Consider the following 21,788-nt stretch of genomic DNA (forward strand, 5'->3'; position numbering starts at 1 on the left):
CAGAAGGCGAGGTCAGTACAGGTGCATCAAAGCAGGGACCGAGAGACTGAAAAACAGCTTCTATCTCAAGGCCATCAGACTGTTAAACAACCACCACTAGCATTGAGTGGCTGCTGCCAACACACTGACTCCACTCCAGCCACTTTAATAATGGATATTGATGGAAATTGATGTAAAAATATATCACTAGCCACTTTAAACAATGCTACTTAATATAATGTTTACATACCCTCATTACTCATCTCATATGTATATACTGTACTCTATAACATCTACTCCATATTGCCTATGCCGTGCTGTACCATCACTCATTCATATATCTTTATGTACATATTATTTATCCCTTTACACTTGTGTGTATAAGGTAGTAGTTTTGGAATTGTTAGGTTAGATTACTCGTTGATTATTACTGCATTGTCGGAACTAGAAGCACAAGCATTTCGCTACGCTCGCATTAACATCTGCTAACCATGTGTATGTGACAAATACATTTGATTTGATTTTATTCTGACATTGCACATTTTTTAAATAAAAGTGGTGATCCTAACTGACCTAAGTCAGAGGATTTTTACTAGGATTAAATGTCAGGAATTGTGAAAAACTGCATTTAAATGTACTTGGCTGAGGAGTATGTAAACTTCCAGCTTCAACTATACATGTACTCATAATGCAATATGATAGAGTACTAAAGCAGTATTTAGTTATACAGTTCAGTACACATTAAGATTCATATTTCTATATACCAATAGTCTAATCATAACCACTTGCAACATACAGCAGCATAGTGCTTCATAATTGCTAGTAATTTTTTCCTCAAGGATCATACAGCAATATAATGATAATGTTTATGTCAACGAGCAGCACATTATTAGGATATCATAATATCCACTTATTTTTACCCATTTTTCTCCCCAATTTCATGGTATCCAATTAGTAGTTGCAGTCTTGTCCCATCACCTACACAAGGGAAGCAAACTGAATTTGCTGTATGATTGATGACGATCTCCATATCGCAAATGTACTGTCCCTTATTAGACTTGCGCGAATGATTTTAAAATATGCCGACGGCCTCAGGCCGTGCCCCAGGGCCAGATCTTTCGGGAAGTCATCAAATAAAGTCTCTCGAACATTTGGTTTCCGTTTTATACCATTTTCAAATTTGTCATTTTTCCACTGTTCCTGAAAATTTCACCTGATGGCGAATGGCTGCTTATTGCAAATGTACAAAACATCACCAAAATGACATGTCCATTTTTCCTAAACGGAAAAGACTTCGAAGAAGAAACTTGGTGAGCACAGGTTTGGCCTAATGGGCTGTTAGCCCAGTTACAAGATGGCATCGAGGCCTCAACGCTTTTTGAGTTAAGGCCATTTTTTCTGGGAAAAAAGAACCCACCAATTTTACAATTGGTGATGGCCAAATAATATATATATTTTAAAAATAGATCCAGTTGCGGCATGTTCAGACGAATCCGTTCAAGGTGTGTTTCGGAGCGCTATGTGATCTCTGTGATTTTCTGAAATCACACACAGTTAATGGGGAGTAACACAGTGAGGGACTTAAAGACACAGAACCTGCAATAGTTACCTGCGTTCAAACTATCAAAGAACCGTCAGACCTAGAGCTCTGAAACTTTATATGCATCTTCTAGAGCTTAAGTCGATCGTGCATGGTGAGTTATGTGGCTCTTGACGTTCTCAGGCCAAGAAACAGCCTCGTACATTTGCAATTTCAATTAATTTTGACCAGCGCGAAAATGACGACATTTAGAAAAGTCTAGGTGCATTGAAACCTTATCGGCCCATAGAGACGGGCCCTAAAGTTTCTGTCCGATATCTATTTCAGGGACCCCACAGCAAAGCCCGGAAAAAGTTAATTTTCAGCACTAATTAAGATCGCTGTTTGGGCTCCGAATGACCTATTGGACAAAACTCAGGATTCGGGGTCGCTTCAGCTAGGCCTACACATAATGTCAGAACTGGACCCACACCTAGAACATAACTACGTGTTTTATGTTTTTATTATGGTTTAAACAGAAGGCGCTGTGAATTTTGGGCCTGCCCTGAAATATGTGATAGTTGGCTTCTAACCGGGTTGGACAAAGTGGGTTTGGTGTCAGTTTGGTCCAGGGCTGGGTACTGAGCACCCCCCACCCGTGCCCATCCATTTTGGACGTAAAAAAAAAAAAAAAAAAAAAAAAAAAAAAGAGTCCGACTTCTCTCTCATCATACATGACAAATAGACCTTCTAGGTTGATTCAGGGCTTAACATAGTGATATATATATATATATCACTATCTCATTTGGGCAGTATAAATGCCATTTGGACTTGGTTCACTGACTTTTGGGTTCGGAAGCCGACTTCCTATGATCACATATGGCAAATGGACATAACATCCTGATTTGGCACTTTCAATACTTATATATTGCATTTGGGCATTTGGCAATGTTTTACTGACTTTTGAGGAGGTGATACATTTTTTAAAAGATATTTAAAAAATATTACAATTTTGAAATTGACACTTGGGTCTTGACTTTATGTCCATTTGCAATATGAAAAATGACTGTGGAGCGCAATCACCATCTTTGGGATTTTTGCTGTACGACACTTGGCATTTGCCATATGCCAGTTGCCATAAACTTCGAATTAATTGCCATCCAATTGAGTGGTATTTGCAATTGTGTATATGTTTCATACAATGGCAATAAGATGCCATTCATTTTTGTCCATTTCATGGGGGTCTTCCCTTACCTATGTATATGATTGGTTTGTTTGATGTAGCCTAACATTTCGTCCCAAATTGAATTTTATGAATGCCCATCCATGTGGTAGGCACCCTGTTTGCAAAACGTCATCAGGAGTTATCATGAGCCTATTTGCAATGTGTTTACACAGCAGGGAAATGCAGAACTATTTTCTCTTTCGCTATGATCAGACACAAACTTGAAACCACTGATCATGACAATGGTGTGAAACAGTTGTGATTGTCCATTCTACTTTGACCTGTCCTCAGTAGCGATGCGTGGGTAAAAATCACTGGGGAAGTGATGCCCCCACCCCCCCACACCATATTACAACCTATGTGTTGTGATAATTGCATTTGCGCTATAACCTGTTAATCCATATGCCTTGCGAATGTGATATTAGGCCCAAAGGCCGAGACAAAAGACAGTGGCAGAATAAATTCCACCACACCTTTGTTTTATCACAAAACCGGATATCAACCTCTGTCCAGTGAAGTCCACAAAGCATATTAATTTAATTGTACAGTCATGGCCAAAAGTTGAGAATGACACAAATATTAATTTCCACAAAGTTTGCTGCTTCAGTCTTTAGATATTTTAGTCAGATGTTACTATGGAATACTGAAGTATAATTACAAGCGTGTCAAAGGCTTTTATTGACAATTACATGAAGTTGATGCAAAGAGTCAATATTTGCAGTGTTGACCCTTCTTTTTCAAGACCTCTGCAATCCACCCTGGCATGCTGTCAAATAACGTCTGGGCCATATCCTGACTGATGGCAGCCCCAAGGCTTTCGACTCTGTCAATCACCACATCCTCATCGGCAGACTCGGCAGCCATGGTTTCTCAAATGATTGCCTCGCCTGGTTCACCAACTACTTCTCTGATAGAGTTCAGTGTGTCAAATCGGAGGGTCTGCTGTCCGGACCTCTGGCAGTCTCTATGGGGGTGCCACAGGGTTCAATTCTTGGACCGACTCTCTTCTCTGTATACATCAATGAGGTCGCTCTTGCTGCAGGTGAGTCTCTGATCCACCTCTGCGCAGACGACAACATTCTGTATACTTCTGGCCCTTCTTTGGACACTGTGTTAACAACCCTCCAGGCAAGCTTCAATGCCATACAACTCTCCTTCCGTGGCCTCCAATTGCTCTTAAATACAAGTAAAACTAAATGCATGCTCTTCAACCGATCGCTACCTGCACCTACCCGCCTGTCCAATATCACTACTCTGGACGGCTCTGACTTAGAATATGTGGACAACTACAAATACTTAGGTGTCTGGTTAGACTGTAAACTCTCCTTCCAGACCCATATCAAACATCTCCAATCCAAAGTTAAATCTAGAATTGGCTTCCTATTTCGCAACAAAGCATCCTTCACTCATGCTGCCAAACATACCCTTGTAAAACTGACCATCCTACCAATCCTCGACTTTGGCGATGTCATTTACAAAATAGCCTCCAATACCCTACTCAACAAATTGGATGCAGTCTATCTATCATCAATCCGTTTTGTCACCAAAGCCCCATATTCTACCCACCATTGCGACCTGTACGCTCTCGTTGGCTGGCCCTCGCTTCATACTCGTTGCCAAACCCACTGGCTCCATGTCATCTACAAGACCCTGCTAGGTAAAGTCCCCCCTTATCTCAGCTCGCTGGTCACCATAGCATCTCCCACCTGTAGCACACGCTCCAGCAGGTATATCTCTCTAGTCACCCCCAAAACCAATTCTTTCTTTGGCCGCCTCTCCTTCCAGTTCTCTGCTGCCAATGACTGGAACGAACTACAAAAATCTCTGAAACTGGAAACACTTATCTCCCTCACTAGCTTTAAGCACCAACTGTCAGAGCAGCTCACAGATTACTGCACCTGTACATAGCCCACCTATAATTTAGCCCAAACAACTACCTCTTTCCCTACTGTATTTAATTAATTAATTTATTTATTTAGCTCCTTTGCACCCCATTATTTTTTTTTCTACTTTGCACTTTGCACATTCTTCCATTGCAAATCTACCATTCCAGTGTTTTACTTGCTATATTGTATTTACTTTGCCACCATGGCCTTTTTTTGCCTTTACCTCCCTTATCTCACCTCATTTGCTCACATCGTATTTAGACTTGTTTATACTGTATTATTGACTGTATGTTTGTTTTACTACATGTGTAACTCTGTGTCGTTGTATGTGTCGAACTGCTTTGCTTTATCTTGGCCAGGTCGCAATTGTAAATGAGAACTTGTTCTCAACTTGCCTACCTGGTTAAATAAAGGTGAAATAAAATAAATAAAAAATTCGGGCATAATCAATGCTTGGAGTTTGTCAGAATTTGTTGGTTTTTGTTTATCCACCCACCTCTTGAGGATTGACCACAAGTTCTCAATGGGATTAAGGTCTGGGGAGTTTCCTGGCCATGGACCCAAAATATCGATGTTTTGCTCACCGAGCCACTTAGTTATCACTTTTGCCTTATGGCAAGGTGCTCCATCATGCTGGAAAAGGCATTGTTCGTCACCAAACTGTTCCTGGATGGTTGGTAGGAATTGCTCTCGGAGGATGTGTTGGTACCACTCTTCATTCATGGCTGTGTTCTTTGGCAAAATTGTGAGTGAATGGTCTCAGGATGCTTTACTGTTGGCATGACACAGGACTGATTGTAGCGCTCACCTTGTCTTCTCCGGACAAGCTTTTTTCCGGATGTCCCAAACAATCGGAAAGGGGATTCAGCAGAGAAAATTACTTTACCCCAGTCCTCAGCAGTCCAATCCCTGTACCTTTTTCAGAATATCAGTCTGTCCCTGATGTTTTTCCTGGAGAGAAGTGGCTTCTTTGCTGCCCTTCTTGACACCAGGCCAGTGCAAAGCAATGATGACGGCACGTGTTTCCTTGCAGGTAACCATGCTTGACAGAGGAAGAACAATGATTCCAAGCACCACCCTCCTTTTGAAGCTTCCAGTCTGTTATTCAAACTCAATCAGCATGACAGAGTGATCTCCAGACTTGTCCTCGCCAACATTCACACCTAGGCTAATGAGAAAATCACTGAAATCATTGGCATCATACAAACTGAGGCAGCAGACTTTGTGAAAATGTATATTTGTGTCATTCAAAACTTTGCCATGACTGTACAGTAACATGACCTACAGCATTGTCAAGCAAGCTGCCTGCACTATTCCAGCACCATTTCAACATCATCAAATCACCTATGCTTACATGCTGACTAGACTGGGAACGCGGGTGTGTCCATGTGCGCCATCATTTTGTCCAGCCACACCAGACGCAATCAGGTTGAAATATCAAAACAAACTCTGAACCACCTATATTAATTTGGGGACAGGTCTAAACGCGTGAAACATCAAATCAAAGTTAATTTGTCATGTGCGCCGAATACAACAGGTGTAGTAGACCTTAGTGAAATGCATTCATGGCCATTTGGCTTGCTTGCTTGCTGTTGCTAGCTAATATGTCCAGTGATATACACATGGGGTTGTTCTTTTTGCACCCTCTACAACCACTGTGATTATTATTATTATTATTGACCCTGCTGGTCATCTATGGACATTTGAACATCTTGGCCATGTACTGTTATAATCTTCACCCGGCACAGCCAGAAGAGGACTGGCCACCCCTCAGAGCCTGATTCCGCTCTAGGTTTCTTCCTAAATTCCCGCCTTTTTTTCCTAGCCACCGTGCTTCTACAGCTGCATTGCTTGCTGTTTGGGGTTTTAGGCTGGGTTTCTGTATAGCACTTTGTGACATCGGCTGATGTACAAAGGGCTTTATAAATACATTTGATTGATTGATTTTACCTGAAATGCACAAGGTCCTCTACTCCGACAATTAATCCCCAGATAAAAAGGGTAAACCTACCTAGATTCTAGAATTCTCTCCTCCTTCGTTCTTCTTCAGACTTTATATGACAGTTGGCAACCAATTAAGGGACATTACCACCACCAACTGGACTGGATTGTGGACCTCAGTTCATCTTTCTATCACCTACGTACTGCGAGCGGTGTGGTCAGCATGTCATTCTAATACAATGCAACAAAAAGATAACAAAAATTATTTGTCCAATCAACAAACGCTAAATATTATGTGGTTGTCCATGGTTCTGATTTATGTGTGTGTGTGTGTGTTTGCTCAAGTAGAAAAACATGTTGACTCACCCTACTTGTTGAGAAATGTCAATATCATCCTCTCTTTCATGTTGACAAAACAGTCTATCACTGTCATACAGTACACCCTTTTATTTTTTGTTGTCCTAGGCGACTTAACGAAAATGCTTGCTCGCTAGCCTAACTTCCATTCACGGGCAACATTAGCCTTCTACATCTAGCATTAGCCTTCTACATCTTCCATTTTCTCTGGCCAGGGGCACAACAATGTATGAATTAATGGTTTGATCAGAATCGCTGTTATAATCATTGGTGAAGTAAACACAAGTCCAAATCTCTACCCATGGCTAATTTAGGAAAGGGAAAATTTTAGCAAGCTGGCTAGCTAGCCAGTGGAGGACAACACAACAAGATGCAACAATTCAAGTTTTTCTGCCAATGACATATGCTTTCAAAGGGATATGATAGGACCATTCTTAGTTTAGCTCAATGGCAAATTTGTTAGACTTTTTTTTGTCAAGGGAGGCAAGATGCTTGCTGGCTGCTCAAGATGCTGCTGCCGCTATGGGCGGCAACAATGTCATACTTGTTTGGACCAGACAGCATCAGATAGATGGCCTACATGTAGAGAGACAGAGGGGTGCTGTTTTTCTCACTAGGATGCTTTCTCCTGTGACATACATTCAGCCTCTTGCGATTTGAAGGAAAATTATGAAGCACAGAGCCAAAAGAATAATACTTTTTACACCACCCTGGAGAGGCCCGCTGGGAATGGACAATCAAAATATTTTCGCCTTTGACAAAGTGGGCACTGCTTATCACAGGGCGGCATCAGCGCTCACCTAAAAAACCCATATAGCACTGGTTGAGAGAAACAAAAACATTAGAAATGCATCACACTGATGGTCATTATAATGCTGTATGATCCTTTAGGAAAAAGTGACCTGCAGTTATGAAGCACTGTTACATTATAAGTGTGTCTAACTCTGCTAATACTGCATTATTATTTTATCATGGTGTATTATAATGCTGTATAATGCATTATGCATACTGGCTTCATAGAAAGTGTTATAAAGTAGTTAACTTTTAGCAACTGGAAAAATATGTCTTTATCTGGTTGTGATGTGATTATTTGACCAGATAGGAATATAAAATTACATTTCCCATGACGTCTTGATCTTGTCATGAAAAATAACTATTTAATAAGAATTTCCTGACCATGTGACCTGATCTTTGGCTGTCGGGGAATAAGGACGATCAGGTTGAGTTCCATCTAGGTCCTCACCTGCGCTCGGTCTTGTTGATCAGGTCAGACACCTGTTGCAAGTACTCCTTGGCATATAGCACCACTGGCTCTGTATCGTTCAGGTCCAGAGGGGACAGGGCCGAGGACAGGTAGTCCAGCCAGTCCACCGCTGGAGCCAGCAGCTGAGGGCGAGAGAGGTTAGAGGTCACCCTTGTGAAAAAGACAGTTGAACACAAAAACAAAGTTTATAGACATTTTCAGAACTCAAGTTGCCTCATGTTGAAAGGAGTCCATTTCCCACATAACTTAATCTTTTCACATACAAAATTGTGTCTATCTATCCGATTCATGAGACATAATGGTGAATCCACACGACAGATCAACTTTTGTTTTTTAAGCAGTGGGAATTCCCTCCATATAGATGGTGGACTAACCACTATACCACCCACACAATAACATTAGACTGTATTTCACGTTTGAAACAGTCTGACAAACAATTTTTTTGTGTGATTTAGGCTACATTACGATTCTATTCCCTTCTCCCGAAATTTGCACTCATACACTCCCCGTCATAGATTTCAAAGGAATATGGTGGAAATTCCCTTCAGCCATGCTTGCTCCAATCCAATGCATTAGTGGGAGTAAACAAGTGCACACTTCTGGAGAAGGGTAGAGAATCTGAACGCAACCTTTGATTTGTAAACTATCCCTTCAAACTGGACCAAATTATCCATCATACAGAGAGAGAGAGACAAAACAGTAAGAGGAGCCCTCATATATTTGCATTCCAGATCTCAGACTCAACTAAAGCCACCCCTATCCTGGAGGGTCTGTAGGGGTATTACAGTAAAACCATCAGCCCTCAGCCCCAGACACTCATTCCACTGCCTTAATCCAGAGCCGAGCACAGAGCAGGGAGGTAGAGAGATGATGGGCTAAAAAAAATTCTGGGCTGTTTAATTGTTTGGTCTTTATTGCAAACCAAAGAGACTGCGACAGTTAGTACAGTATTTACAGTAGGACTACTTGTTTTTTTCTAACAATCCTTACGATGCATTGTAACATGTTTAAAGATTAGGGATTAGAATTTTGACTTTGAGACCAATATATTAACGCCACACCGGCAGTCAGGAGTCATGACCGCAGTCAAATTCCATGTGACCGTAACTAAACATCTCCAAAACTGCATCTCCAAAACTGCATGTTCATTAGTGGCCTACCAAACTGCTAACGGCCAGTTGCTTGTGGCCTGGTACTCAGCGCTCTATTGTCCCTTTAAATCCCTATGACATCAATGTAAATGGAATCGAAAATGAAATCAAACACTTCATGAGAGCCCTGGCAGAGTTTGAGTAGAATAAGATCACCTGTTATGCAGCGAGAGCCAGCTTCTCATAGCTGGTTGATGCATGGAATGAAATGAAATGTGTTCCTATAAACCCATGGTGACAACGTTTCTATAGGCTATGCAATTGCGTGATAAAACAGAGTTTGATTGCATTTATTAAAAAGAAGATCCCATCAGCTTCTATAGGCTAGGCCTACTATATTTATTTCTCAACTTTCCTCATTTAAAAGCATGCCTAGCCTAAGATCACCATGTGCAATGCCAAGCGTCAGGTGGAGTGGTGTAAAGCTTGCCGCCATTGGAATATGGAGCAATGAAAACGTGTTCTATGGAGTGATAGTTATACCATCTGGCAGTCCAACGGACTAATCTGGGTTTGGCGGATGCCAGGAGAATGCTACCTTCTCAATGCATAGTGCCAACTGTAAAGTTTGGTAGAGGAGGAATAATGGTCTGGGGCTGTTTTTCATGGTTCGAGGTGGGCCCCTAAGTTCCAGTGAAGGGAAATCTTAACGCTACAATATACAATGACTTTCTAGATGATTCTGTGCTTCCAACTTTGTGGCAACAGTTTGGGGGAAGGCCCTTTCCTGTTTCAGCATGACAATGCCACCACACACAAAGAGAAGCCCATACATAAATAGTTTGTCGTGATCAGTGTGGAAGAACTTGACTGGCCTGCACAGGACCCTGATCTCAACCCCATCGAACACCTTTGGGATGAATTGGAACACCGACTGCGAGCCAGGTCTAATCGCCCAACATCAGTGCCCAACTCGCTAATGCTTTTGTGGCTGAATGGAAGCAAGTACCTGCAGCAATGTTCCAACATCTAGTTTAAAGCCTTCCCATAAGAGTGGAGGCTTTTATAGCAGTAAAGGGAGGACCAAGTCCATATTAATGCACATGATTTTGGAATGAGATGTTTGACAAGCAGGTATCCACATACTTTTGGTCATGTAGTGTATATTAGTAGGCTCTTGAGAAGTTTGGTTGGTTTTACTTCGTTGATAGAATTTAAAGCAGAACTCAATCTGAATAGGGAATATATATTTTACAGAGGCAGGCTGACTGCGGCTTCGGTTTACGTTGACAACACAGTTCCTCAAATTTAAACAGAGAAAATGGGTTGTGGCATTTAGAGGGAAAATGTGTGCATTATAGCTTAGAGTTACTTTTCAAAAGTGGCTAAAAGTTCATTTTTTTTTTTTTTAAAGGAGCTAAATATCATAAGGATAGTCTGAAAAGATGCTACAGCTAGCAATGGAATGGCTAGGCATTCAATTGGGCTATATGGTGCAACACTTTGGACTATAAAATAGGTAAGAATAGTTGAATCGTAAAAAGTTGATTGTTTTCCCGAGTATTGATTTTTGGTTAGGTAACACCAGTGAATTCGAACAAGAAGTTAACGTATTCTAAAAACACTATCTGTTTTCATTACGGGGAACAAGTAAATGTCTTATCTTAAAGGGACAGTGCACGTTTATCACAGTGGTTTGAGTGTATGGCAGTGTATAAAATATTTTGGGACGACAATTTAAAGATAGAATGAATGAGTTACATGAAACATCGAGGGATTTAAAACGAATGATGTGAAGGGATTATCATAATTATTAGGTTTCGTTGTTGTAGTAAAAGTTTGGCTGAAGGGGATTTCCCTGTTCCCAGAGACAAGATATCTTAAAGGGGTACACACACATATGGATTATTAGGAGTTTTAATTAGACAAGTGAATAACGTATTGGGAATAGAGTCGTAATTAAAATGCTAAGTCAAAGACGAGACAGTTACTTAAATCAAAATGAATTCTAAATAATAACGAAGAGACAATTACGATTTATGCCCATCGAAATGTTTTTATAAAATTAGCGAATTTAGAGATATTGGTTGATGTCGTAAATTATAATTCAAGATTTGAACAGATGTGATAAATTAGGTTTGGTTTATACTGTTGCTGCAGACAACCAACAATTATTTACAATTCATTGAAAGTCGTTACGGATTGGGTCGAGGTTGAGCGCTTGTTGATGACATCACTCGCAAGGCACTTTAGTCGCCACGGAAATGATGCTGTGACTGGGGGTAACGGAGAAAATTGTTTGTCTTTTAGAAGGAAAGTTATTGTTTTGAGTCACTTTTCAGAAGTTGATAAAAAATTTCCAAATACATTTCTAAAAGTAGTTTGTGAGTAGTCAGGATAGTCAGGGAAGATGCTAAAAACTAGCAGCTGATTCGCTAGGTGGGCATGAGATTTGTGGCGTTTATTTGGACTGTATTAGGCTATGAGAAAGGGAGACTGAATGTCTGAATCGTAAAACATCGTGATAATGGATTCTGATGGTTGTTGATTCCAGGTTTGATTGTTTATGTAACACCAGTGAATTTGAGCACTGTTTCCATTATGTGGAACAATGTTAGGGTATTAATGTTGAAAAGCAACCTCGATAGAAAAAACATAATTGCATATGTTTCGGAAAATTAGCTAGGTTGAATTTGGTTATTTGAGCTTTTCCCCTGATACGTAGATGTCTGTAACAGGGGCAAGTTGTTTTTACCTTGAGGAACAAGCAGATGATGATTTGTTTTATTGAGATGTAAAAGTGAGTCTGAGTAATTTTGTCATCTGAAGCATTATAGTAGCGAGTTTTTGTATAGTTTGTTTTTTGTTGATAAAAGTTGTTTGTTTATTTGGTTACTGGTTATGGCCAATTTTAGGGTTTGATTTAACTTAGTTAAACATTGTATTCTGGTGTTTAAGTAGGATTCCTTATTCCGGGACGGATGGAAGTTATCTAAAATATGTAAGTTGAAGGAGCCATGGGAGAATGCGTTTACATTTTTATTAAATATCTGGGATTAAATTACGGATTTCTTACACTGAGAAATGTACGACATTTGCGGCAGAGGGAAATAGTAATACATTGGATAATAATGTTATCGGGTTAATTTTATCTAAGGGTAGCATGTTCATTTAAGTAAACATATACATAGACATTGTTTAAAACTTATGATTAATGATTTGAGTCAAAGGGGAGTTATCATTAGGTTTAGTTTATAGTTCACTTGAGTTTCTGAATCGAAGTAGCATAGTGAATGCTAGTTAAGCGTGTTGTGTTCTTCTTGGAAAATTGAGGTTTAGGTGTCTCACTTTTAGATGTTTCCTGGGATTGATAATCTTGAGGAGAGAGGGTGAGGTTGAGGGAATAAACGACCAAATTGAAAAAGCCCTGGAAGTTTATTAAGTTGTTTATTCATTAAGGTTTGCAAATATATACACATAAAACATTTGTTAGGACTATTTGTATTAGTGCAAAGGTATTTAAAGAGGCACGCTCACATATGGAACTGAGTTTTTTTATTTTATGAGTTTTAATTACACAAGTTAATTTTTTTGATTTTAAGGAAAAGGGGTTCTTTAATATGTCTAATGTAGTATGGAACATGACTATAAAAGGGTGGTATGACCTATTGACCTTGTCATGGCTATCTTTTGAGGTCTGATCAGCCTCAGGGGAGAGCCATTTGTATAATGACTTTGTGGTCAGTCAGGTTACTAATTTTAAGGTAAATGAATTATAATGGAGTTTTAGTTTGGGGTTTAGAATTATTGTTTGAATCACTGAAGAGAAAGTGTTTCAGGATTCTGTTTTACAATATTAGCTGTGAAGTTTTTGAATTGGCTATTATTGATTTGATATTACAACATAAAATAATTATATTTATCATTGAGAATAAATAGGGGTGATAAATTACTATAGATAAGGTATTCCACACTATGCAACATATATTCAATTCATGTTATTGTCAGATAGAATACTGAGGATCCCTGAAGGAAAGAGCTTGTAAATGTAGGAAGGATTTTGATATGGTTAGCATTTATTTAGGCTCTGTTTGACTATTAGGAGTTCTTTAAATAGTATTAAATTTAACAGGAATATAGGATATCTGTGATGATTTAGGATTATTGTAAGGATTAAGATAGATTGATTAAGGAAATGTAAGGACTTTAGAGATTGCCACTTATAGACATGTTTTTTCTAAAATCAATGATTTTAGATCGTCAAACAGTGAGACGCTTAGTGGCATTTTGAGAGATAGGAGAGAAAGGAATTACTGTTTAAAATCGGTAAATATATATATTTAAGAACATATATAAATAGCACAGATACTTCTTAAACTAGATAAGACACTTGACAGAGAATTGATACAGGATTGAGATGAATGGATGCCCAAGGGAGAATTGGACATACATGATAATGTCAGAAAATAAGGATAATTTACTAATCCTACCTAAGTCATTATTTAGGGTATATAAGGTTGTTACCTCGGCAGAGCCAGGTATCAAAAGGGGGGTGGGTAAGTTAGTGGCCTATTGGATAAGAAACTAATAATAAAAAAATAAAAAAATAGCTAACAAATAGGCATAGAAGTTAAAGATATAATCAGATAAAACATATGAGAGACTGTTTGTTAACCAAGCCTGTATGTCCATGATTTTATGCATTACAGGTGAACTACAGGTGAAGTCACTCAATCCAGTCCCCGAGGCTTGTTGGGGGGACCATACCAAGGACTCCTGGTGACAGCTAGCTGAAAGAGCTACCCGGATTCATATCACACGGCGGGAGGGTAAGACACACCGACACTGTCGAACAATAAACAGTGTTCGAGAGGAGAACTGGAATTAACAGAATTCCGGGGGCCATCTCTCGAATGAAGTAAATCCTTCCTGTTCTATCACCCCTGATTTTTTCATAGAAGTGAAGGTGTGTCTGGCTCTTGCTAGTGATGTGTTCTCGGGGAGAGGGTGGGGCTTCACATGGAAGCTGTTCGTCTGAGCTGTCTTATCGTGGGTGCCATATTCCTGATACAGCACGTCCTACTTGAGTATGCGGAGAGTGGTAATTTGACACATGGTTTAGAAAATTAGGATTTTGTTCCAAAACAAGCATAAGAGATCCCTAGATCTGGGTAGACAGGAAGTTAGAGTAGAGTTTGGAAAGAATCTCTCAATGGAGTTTTATGTAGACCAAATGGGGTCTCTAACTACATGGCAGTCTAGGACTTTGAGCCATTATGGTATATGCAGGTCCCCATATTGATCGTGGACACAGGTCATAAGCTCATTTGGAGAGAGAGGGCTATATGAATCCACTCACCCAGTATGGAAGGAGGTGGAGTATAGTGAAGGTGAGAGTTTTTGATTGTAATCCGGAGAGAGGGATGTATTGCATAACCCTTTAAACAGTAATGAAGGAGGATCTAGGGTTGTGGTATGATGGATATGACCAGTTCTTGGTCGACACCCTAGTACGGTTCCGGGTAGAGGAGGTTAGGCCAGTATGGTAAAGCTGTTCACGAAAGCAGGAATGCCAGATAATGACAGTTGCATTGACTTGCACGATTTATATCCACAGGTTCCTCCCTTTACAGTGACCGGAGGAGATTATTACCGTTTGGCCCGGTACAGTACTCTTGGGAAATGATGTCAGTGCGAGGTTTTACTGGCAGATTGGACAGGAGTATGCTCCCTTGTACATTTGGGAATGCCTTTCACACTCATTCAACACCAAGACATTAAGTTTTATTCAAACGGGAGAAAATAACTACTCCATCTGGGTCTTTTGATGACAAAGTATACATTGATAACATTGGGGTTCCACGGGGGGTGCCAGATGAGTTCAAAGCAAGAGATCAGAATCCTAGCAGGATTAGAGTTAAGCATTTCCAGGTGGTCTATTCTCAATAAGAACGTGGACTGGATTAATTATATTTATTATAATCAACTGCGTTTTACCAATTGTACCAGAGATGCTATTAACCACACTGAATGTGCGCACTACCTCGGAAATTGTTTTGGGAAAATATCCTTTCCATTTTATTCAGCCATGTTCAATTGTACTCTTTGTACTATAAATAATGGCACGCGAATAAGAAAATATTGTCTGCTAAATTAACTAGTGGAGCCCGCAGGCATATGACATAGCCAGATCAGTGTCACACCCTTATCTGTTTCACCTGTCTTTGTGATTGTCTCCACCCTCTCCAGGTGTCACCCATCTTCCCTATTATCCCCTGTGTTTTTATACCTGTGCTGTCCATTGCCAGTTTGTTTTGTTTTGTCAAGCCTACCAGCATTTTCCCCTCTGTTCCTGTCTCTTGATTGTTCCTGGTTTTGACCTTCTCTGCCTGTCCTGAGCCTGCCTGTCATCCCGTACGTTTGCCCCACTACTCTGGATTATCAACCCCTGTCTGCCTTGACCTGTCTTTTGCCTGCCTCTGTTGCTGTAATAAACATTGTTACTGCGACAGTTTGCATTTGGGTCTTACCTGAAACAGTGATAATCTGGTTCTGAACATTATGACAACTCAGAATATACTATTCTGTTCTTCTGAAATAGGCTACATTTTCTTCATATAATTCTTTAGACCTGCCTAAAATAAATCATGGATTTATTGTGATGGTGTAGGCTATATTAAAAGGGATTTATTAGACTTTTTAAATTGTAGATGTTCCAAAAGGTCTGCATCATTGGCTTGTAGGGTACGAGTAGAAGCCCGGAGATGCTAAACGTGTTTGTTAATTGTGATCAATAACCATGAGACCAGCAGTTATTTAGTTATGTCATTTACCAGCTGACAAATTTTCATGATCGCCACAGCCCTAATACTCGTGCCACGGCAAAAAAAAGAAAGTGGAGAGAACGACTGATCTTTTTTTTTTTATTCTGTTTTCACTCTAAATCTCACTTTTCTTAAAGGCCTATATGCAGACAAAGTGTGAATTCCCTGTGTTTTATATACATTTACACACTATGAGGTTGGAATAAAATACCCTGAAAATGATGATAATGCCCTTTTAGTGTAAGAGCTGTTTGAAAATATAGAGTTGTGGGATGCCTGGTGACAGACCAATTCTAAAGAGTTCCAAACTTCTGCCAATACCGGCTAGTTTTCAGTTTACCCTTCCCCACTCAGACCACTCAGACAGTCCTAGCTAAATTCTTGCTTGAAAAATTGCTCTTGCTAAGATGTTGTGTTTCTTTTGAACATGTAATTGAAAACAATGACAGTAAGGTACTTAAAGTGGAACTGACATTGTTTTAGCAACATTTCAACAAAATCTTATTTAAATCTGTTCATATACACCCCCTTGAAGAATGAGACTTTTTTGCTTTACATTTTCTGACAAGCAACCACTTAGATATTGTCATTTTCAAATTTTCATAGAATGTTTGTAAGGCATTTGAAATTCACCTATTTGAACTCATCAGGCTGTATTTTCATATAGTAGATGACTCATCGGTTGACTCATTTATACTCGCTTGTCTCCCCTATTCGGCCCGCGGGCCTTGTGTTTGACACGTGCGCTATCCTATTAGTCACGTTATGACTGACTTGTGATCATTGCCCTTGCTAGTTTGATTGTATTGGCATCCCAGCCTTAGCCGTCCGTTTTATTCAAAATATTGAGTCATTGAAACAGTGCATCCAGAATGGGTCGGGGCAGCAAACGATGTACCAGGCCAGCTGTGATTTACAACCTGATAGTAATATTTTTTGGACAATCAAGAAATGTATTGGTGAATTATAATAATCATGATTTGAACTGTATCCATCTATTCTGCTAACAAGGTCTTACTGTACTTCATGGAATTTTGAGTCAAATTAAAAACTATATTTAAAACCTCTTATAAAAGTTGGTTTATAAGCATAAACTGGGAATTTTATATTTTTGACTGTCACAGGAAGGCCATAAAGATCATCAAGGACAACAACCACCCGAGCCACTGCCTGTTCACCCCGCTATCATCCAGAAGGTGAGGTCAGTACATGTGCATCAAAGCAGGGACCAAGAGACTGAAAAACAGCTTCTATCTCAAGGCCATCAGACTGTTAAACAGCCACCACTAACATTGAGTGGCTGCTGCCAACATACTGACTCAACTCCAGCCACTTTAATAATGGAAAAATTGATGTACAAATGTATCACTTGCCACTTTAAACAATGCCACTTAATATAATGTATACATACCCCACATTACTCATATCATATGTATACACTGTACTCTATACCTTCTACTGCATCTTGCCTATGCCGTTCTGTACCATCACACATTCATATATTTTTATGTACATATTCTTCATCCCTTTACACTTGTGTGTATAAGGTAGTTGTTGTGGAATTGTTAGGTTAGATTACTTGTTGATTAATACTGCATTGTCGGAACTAGAAGCACAAGCGTTTCGCTACACTTGCATTAACATCTGCTAACCATGTGTATGTGACAAATAACATTTAGTTGATTTTCAAACGTAAGACACATTTGAAAACTCTATAGTACTGAACTGTTTTTCAAGTACTGACGTGTCGGTGTAACGTGCAACACTAGTAAGGATAGGATCATAGTAGCTCCCATTCCTTTATGGTATGCCTATGTAGAGAGATGTAGTAGACAAAGTTGGGGGCCCGTCGTGTCATTATTAAAAGCTTTGCTCATCGATCGCTTACTCACCATTTAAGGGGTCATTGGGAGCAGGGTCATGTTCAGCACAGAAAACATTTTGCAACAGACAATGACAGCTAGTCCTTCCCTGCTTCAAACCATTTGCTTCTGTTTGGTGCCTAATGAACATGACCCTTGAGTTTTAGCGTAATAATCTAGTGTTTAGAACCACTAGAAACAGAACAAATGATCTATGGCATTACCATTCAAAGTCATGCCTCATCAACACGACTGTTTTTGAAAGCTTAACAGACTGATTTTCTAGAGCAATCTACCCATTTCACAGATTCAACCCATCCTACAAATGCTGACATTCAATTCCTATGAAACAGAGAACCATCTCTGTTTGTTGACAAAAGGCTTCGATGCCCTCCAACCACTTGCATTCCCTTCACGATCTCGCTCACGAGATCTGCTGCTACCGTGAAGATAGAAGGGCTTAGCAACAGTCACCTTGGCAACCAGGGGAACATTCAAACAAAAAAGAGGACTGCAGGAGATGCAGAGTAGAATAGTCCTCTTAGGAGGGATAAAACACAGACAAAAGTGTGAAGAGGCTCAGGGTTTCAAATGGTAGTGGTGAGTTGGTGTGGGAGAGGCTGCGAGAAAAAGCCATGCATGTTTTGACACTAATGGAGTCAGGAGAAAAAGTGGGAACAGACTGTAATTGAATAAGAATTAACTCTGAGAGGCTTTAAAGCCTCACAAAAAAATCCACCTCACATATGTACCTCTCTTGCCCTTTCTCTCTCTCATACATACTGTCACGAATCCCGACCGAAGATGGTGCCTCTTCCTGTTCGGGCGGCGCTCGGCGGTCGTCGTCGCCGGCCTACTAGCTGCCATCGATTCCCTTTCTTTTTGTTTCTGTTAGTCGGGTCTAATTGGTTACACCTGTTTTGAGTTTAGTTTTGTTTGTAGGCTATTTAAGGGCACTAGGCCCGCTGGTTATTGTGCGGGCTTGTTCTCTGTTTTATGGTGTTGGTTGATTATTGTGATCTCTATTTTTCCGGACAGTTTTAGTCCTGTTTATTTGGACGGGTTGTTTCATGCGCCCTTGTGTTTTGCATGTCCGTTTTGCCGCTGTCATTGGAATAAAAGATCCACGTACGGAACTACTGCTCTCTGCGCTTGACTCCTCCACCCACCATTCATAGAAGTCTTAACACATACTCACGTCCAAGCAACTGCATGCACATGGAAGCCCACTTGCTCTCTCTTTGTAACCCCCACCCGACAGACGCACACACACCTGCAGCTCGGCGATGGTGATCTTGTGGTAGATCTTCTCCTCATCTCGACGTTCGTCCTGCGGTACTGTGATGTTGGCGAGCGCTGTTTCAAAGTCCAGGATCTGCTGCATCTGGCTTTGTGTGGAGTTCTTATCCCCCCCCAACAGCAGGCTCAGCTCCACCATGTAGTCCAGATACGCCTTCAACACCTGGGAATGGATACAGGATAAGCTCAGGGTCGTGTTCAGTCACCACCAAATGTAAGACAACGGTCAGAAACAGAGTAAAAAGGGTAGGTACCATCATAAATGCCCTTTTTTGTTTTCCATTGCAAACCCTTCACCTGGATTTTGTTATAGCCCTGCTCTAATTAGTGTTAACACACCTGATTCTAATCAGCTGCTGCCTTAGGACCTTGATTAGCTGAATCACAAGTGCTATAGTAGGTCTGGAACAAAAGACTGCACATCTAGTTGGTCTCCAAGAGGAGGGTTGGCCACCCCCAGGTAATGCTGCAGACTAGAGTAGGGCCAGGAGTTTTTCTTGACCACCTGACCTGATCAGAAAAAACTCTGACTACAGTGACTATAACTAGGGCCCAGAGTTTTTTCTTAGTGAAACACCATTGGTTAGTCAAAGTTGGCTCTAGACTGGTGTGGTACAGTCACAAGAGAATGAGAGCTATCAAAATGAAATACCTGCTGCTGGATTTATTTCTGTGGAAGGTTTCAGTCTTTCTAGTTCGTTGTCAAGTGACCTAGTATTCTCTCAGCCAGTTATGGTAAAATATACCTGGTATGTTTCAGAGCGATTTGTGACAGGCTATGTGGAGGGGAAAGTAGAATGGAACAACAATATGCACGTCAACATTTAGATAAACAGGTAATGGATGATGCGAGCTACCCCCGCCACGGAAGCCTGTGCAGATACAGCAGGAGAGGAAGCCGCCATCTTCTGCAGACAGTACAACATTATATTTTGTGTTTTAATGATGTGAAGCTTGAAATGCCAAACTAAATTCCCAACGCTTGGAATAATAAAGGTGTGTATTTTACAGTAATCACAGGCGGCCGGTGGCACCTTGATTGGGGAGGACAGGCTCATAGTAATGGCTGGAATTGAATCAACGGAATGTTAACCAACACATTACACACATGGTTTCCATGTTTGATGCCATTCCATTTTTGCCATTCCAGATTATGAGCCGTCCTCCCCTCAGCAGCCTCCTGTGACATTAATATATGTTAATTTATTACGGTACCTCATGTTGACAGCCAGAGGTAGGAAAAGACCCGCACCCAGCTGGCTGGCCCGCACCCAGCTCACCCCCTCCAGCCACCAAACTTGACTCACCTTTTCATTGGCTGTCTTGTTGAGGTAATAGTCCCGCGAGGGGAGGAACAGCCCTGATTGGTCCACCTGGCGGAAATGTATGAACAGGTGAGCAAACACACTAATCATAAGGGAGAATGAATTGCAGTGTGCAGAGTCCATTCACTATCATATTCGACAACATATTCAAAAAAATATATTAGATGTGCATATATGTCGCTTCTAAAACAAATGAATCTCGACAGTTTAGTTTATGACTCAGGAAAGAGCAACAGGGGAACCATACCACCTTATAAAAAATATGAAATGTGTCTGTGGGTCTGTCTGTGTCTATGCATGCCTATGTGTTTATGTGTGTGTGCTAGTACATGTATTTTCATTTCAAAAGACCCAGAGCCAGAGCAGCTGACCTGGATGACGTTACTGTTGGAGTTCTTGGGGTCCACGCTGACTCCGATGGTGAAGAAGGGCTGGGCACGGTAGGGGCCCGACACTGTCTTCAGCACCTCCATAAAGTTGTCCTTCTCCCAGGGCCCCGTTATGTTCCAGCCCCCTGTCTGCAAACACACAGATACACACATAGATACACACACATAGATACACACACACACACACACACAGACAAAACAGAGGGACGACAAGCTCAGACAGAGATACATTTATTATTATTTTTATTGGTATAAGTTTTTGGGTCAGTTTTGCATTTCCCCCACTAATGCTTAAGGTCAGGATTGGGGAAGGGAAGTTGATCCTAGATCTATACCCTGAAGCATTTTGATTTATCTCTACAGTATAGTATAGCATTTTCTTCTGATTAATGGCACCACTTTTGTCAATTTAAAGACAAAACAAAAACACACATATTACATTTCGTATAGTCAGATAAATGGGGTCTTGTCACAGAATGTGAGTAACAGGATGGGGTGTGATTTTTTTCAAGGCCCATCCTAAAAAGAGTTTGGAACAAGGACATGATGACGCAGTAGCACAAGACTGGAAAAGTGAAAAAGTCCAGCCCAGCTAATTCTTCAAATCATAACTGACAAACAGATATGGATTGATGGATGGGATGGATCACACACGCAGGCAAGGAGGCATGCACACACACACACACACACACATCAATCTCACACAGTCCTATTTCTACAACTTGTGTTCTTCAATTTCCCATCTCCCTTCTACCTGGTAGAAATAAGACAGGAGACAGAAGGGCCGGTACTTCAAGCTGCTTCTCAGCAGCCAGCCAGTCCATCAC

The 21,788-nt window shown here is 40.6% G+C and overlaps 1 protein-coding gene across 13 annotated transcripts in view; it reads right to left on the reverse strand.

Moving 5' to 3' along the window:
• LOC110507290 (endothelin-converting enzyme 2) overlaps window positions 1–21,788 on the reverse strand; it is a 232,875-nt gene that overhangs the window by 12,565 nt on the left and 198,522 nt on the right. For 11 of the 13 annotated variants that reach the window (XM_090224129.1, XM_021587172.3, XM_090224128.1 and 8 more), the window contains 4 exons: window positions 20,944–21,090; window positions 20,555–20,620; window positions 19,222–19,410; window positions 8,151–8,293 (listed from right to left, as the gene is read on the reverse strand). In XM_090224129.1, the coding sequence (XP_090080255.1) occupies window positions 8,151–8,293; window positions 19,222–19,410; window positions 20,555–20,620; window positions 20,944–21,090 (545 nt within the window). Of the gene's footprint in view, window positions 1–6,620; window positions 8,294–19,221; window positions 19,411–20,554; window positions 20,621–20,943; window positions 21,091–21,788 lie in introns of all 13 variants that reach the window. The other 2 variants (XR_016492575.1, XR_016492574.1) reach the window with 2 other exon arrangements.

Source organism: Oncorhynchus mykiss, chromosome 27 (assembly GCF_057628025.1).
Source record: "Oncorhynchus mykiss isolate SJ-2025 chromosome 27, ASM5762802v1, whole genome shotgun sequence".
Lineage (NCBI taxonomy): Eukaryota > Metazoa > Chordata > Actinopteri > Salmoniformes > Salmonidae > Oncorhynchus > Oncorhynchus mykiss.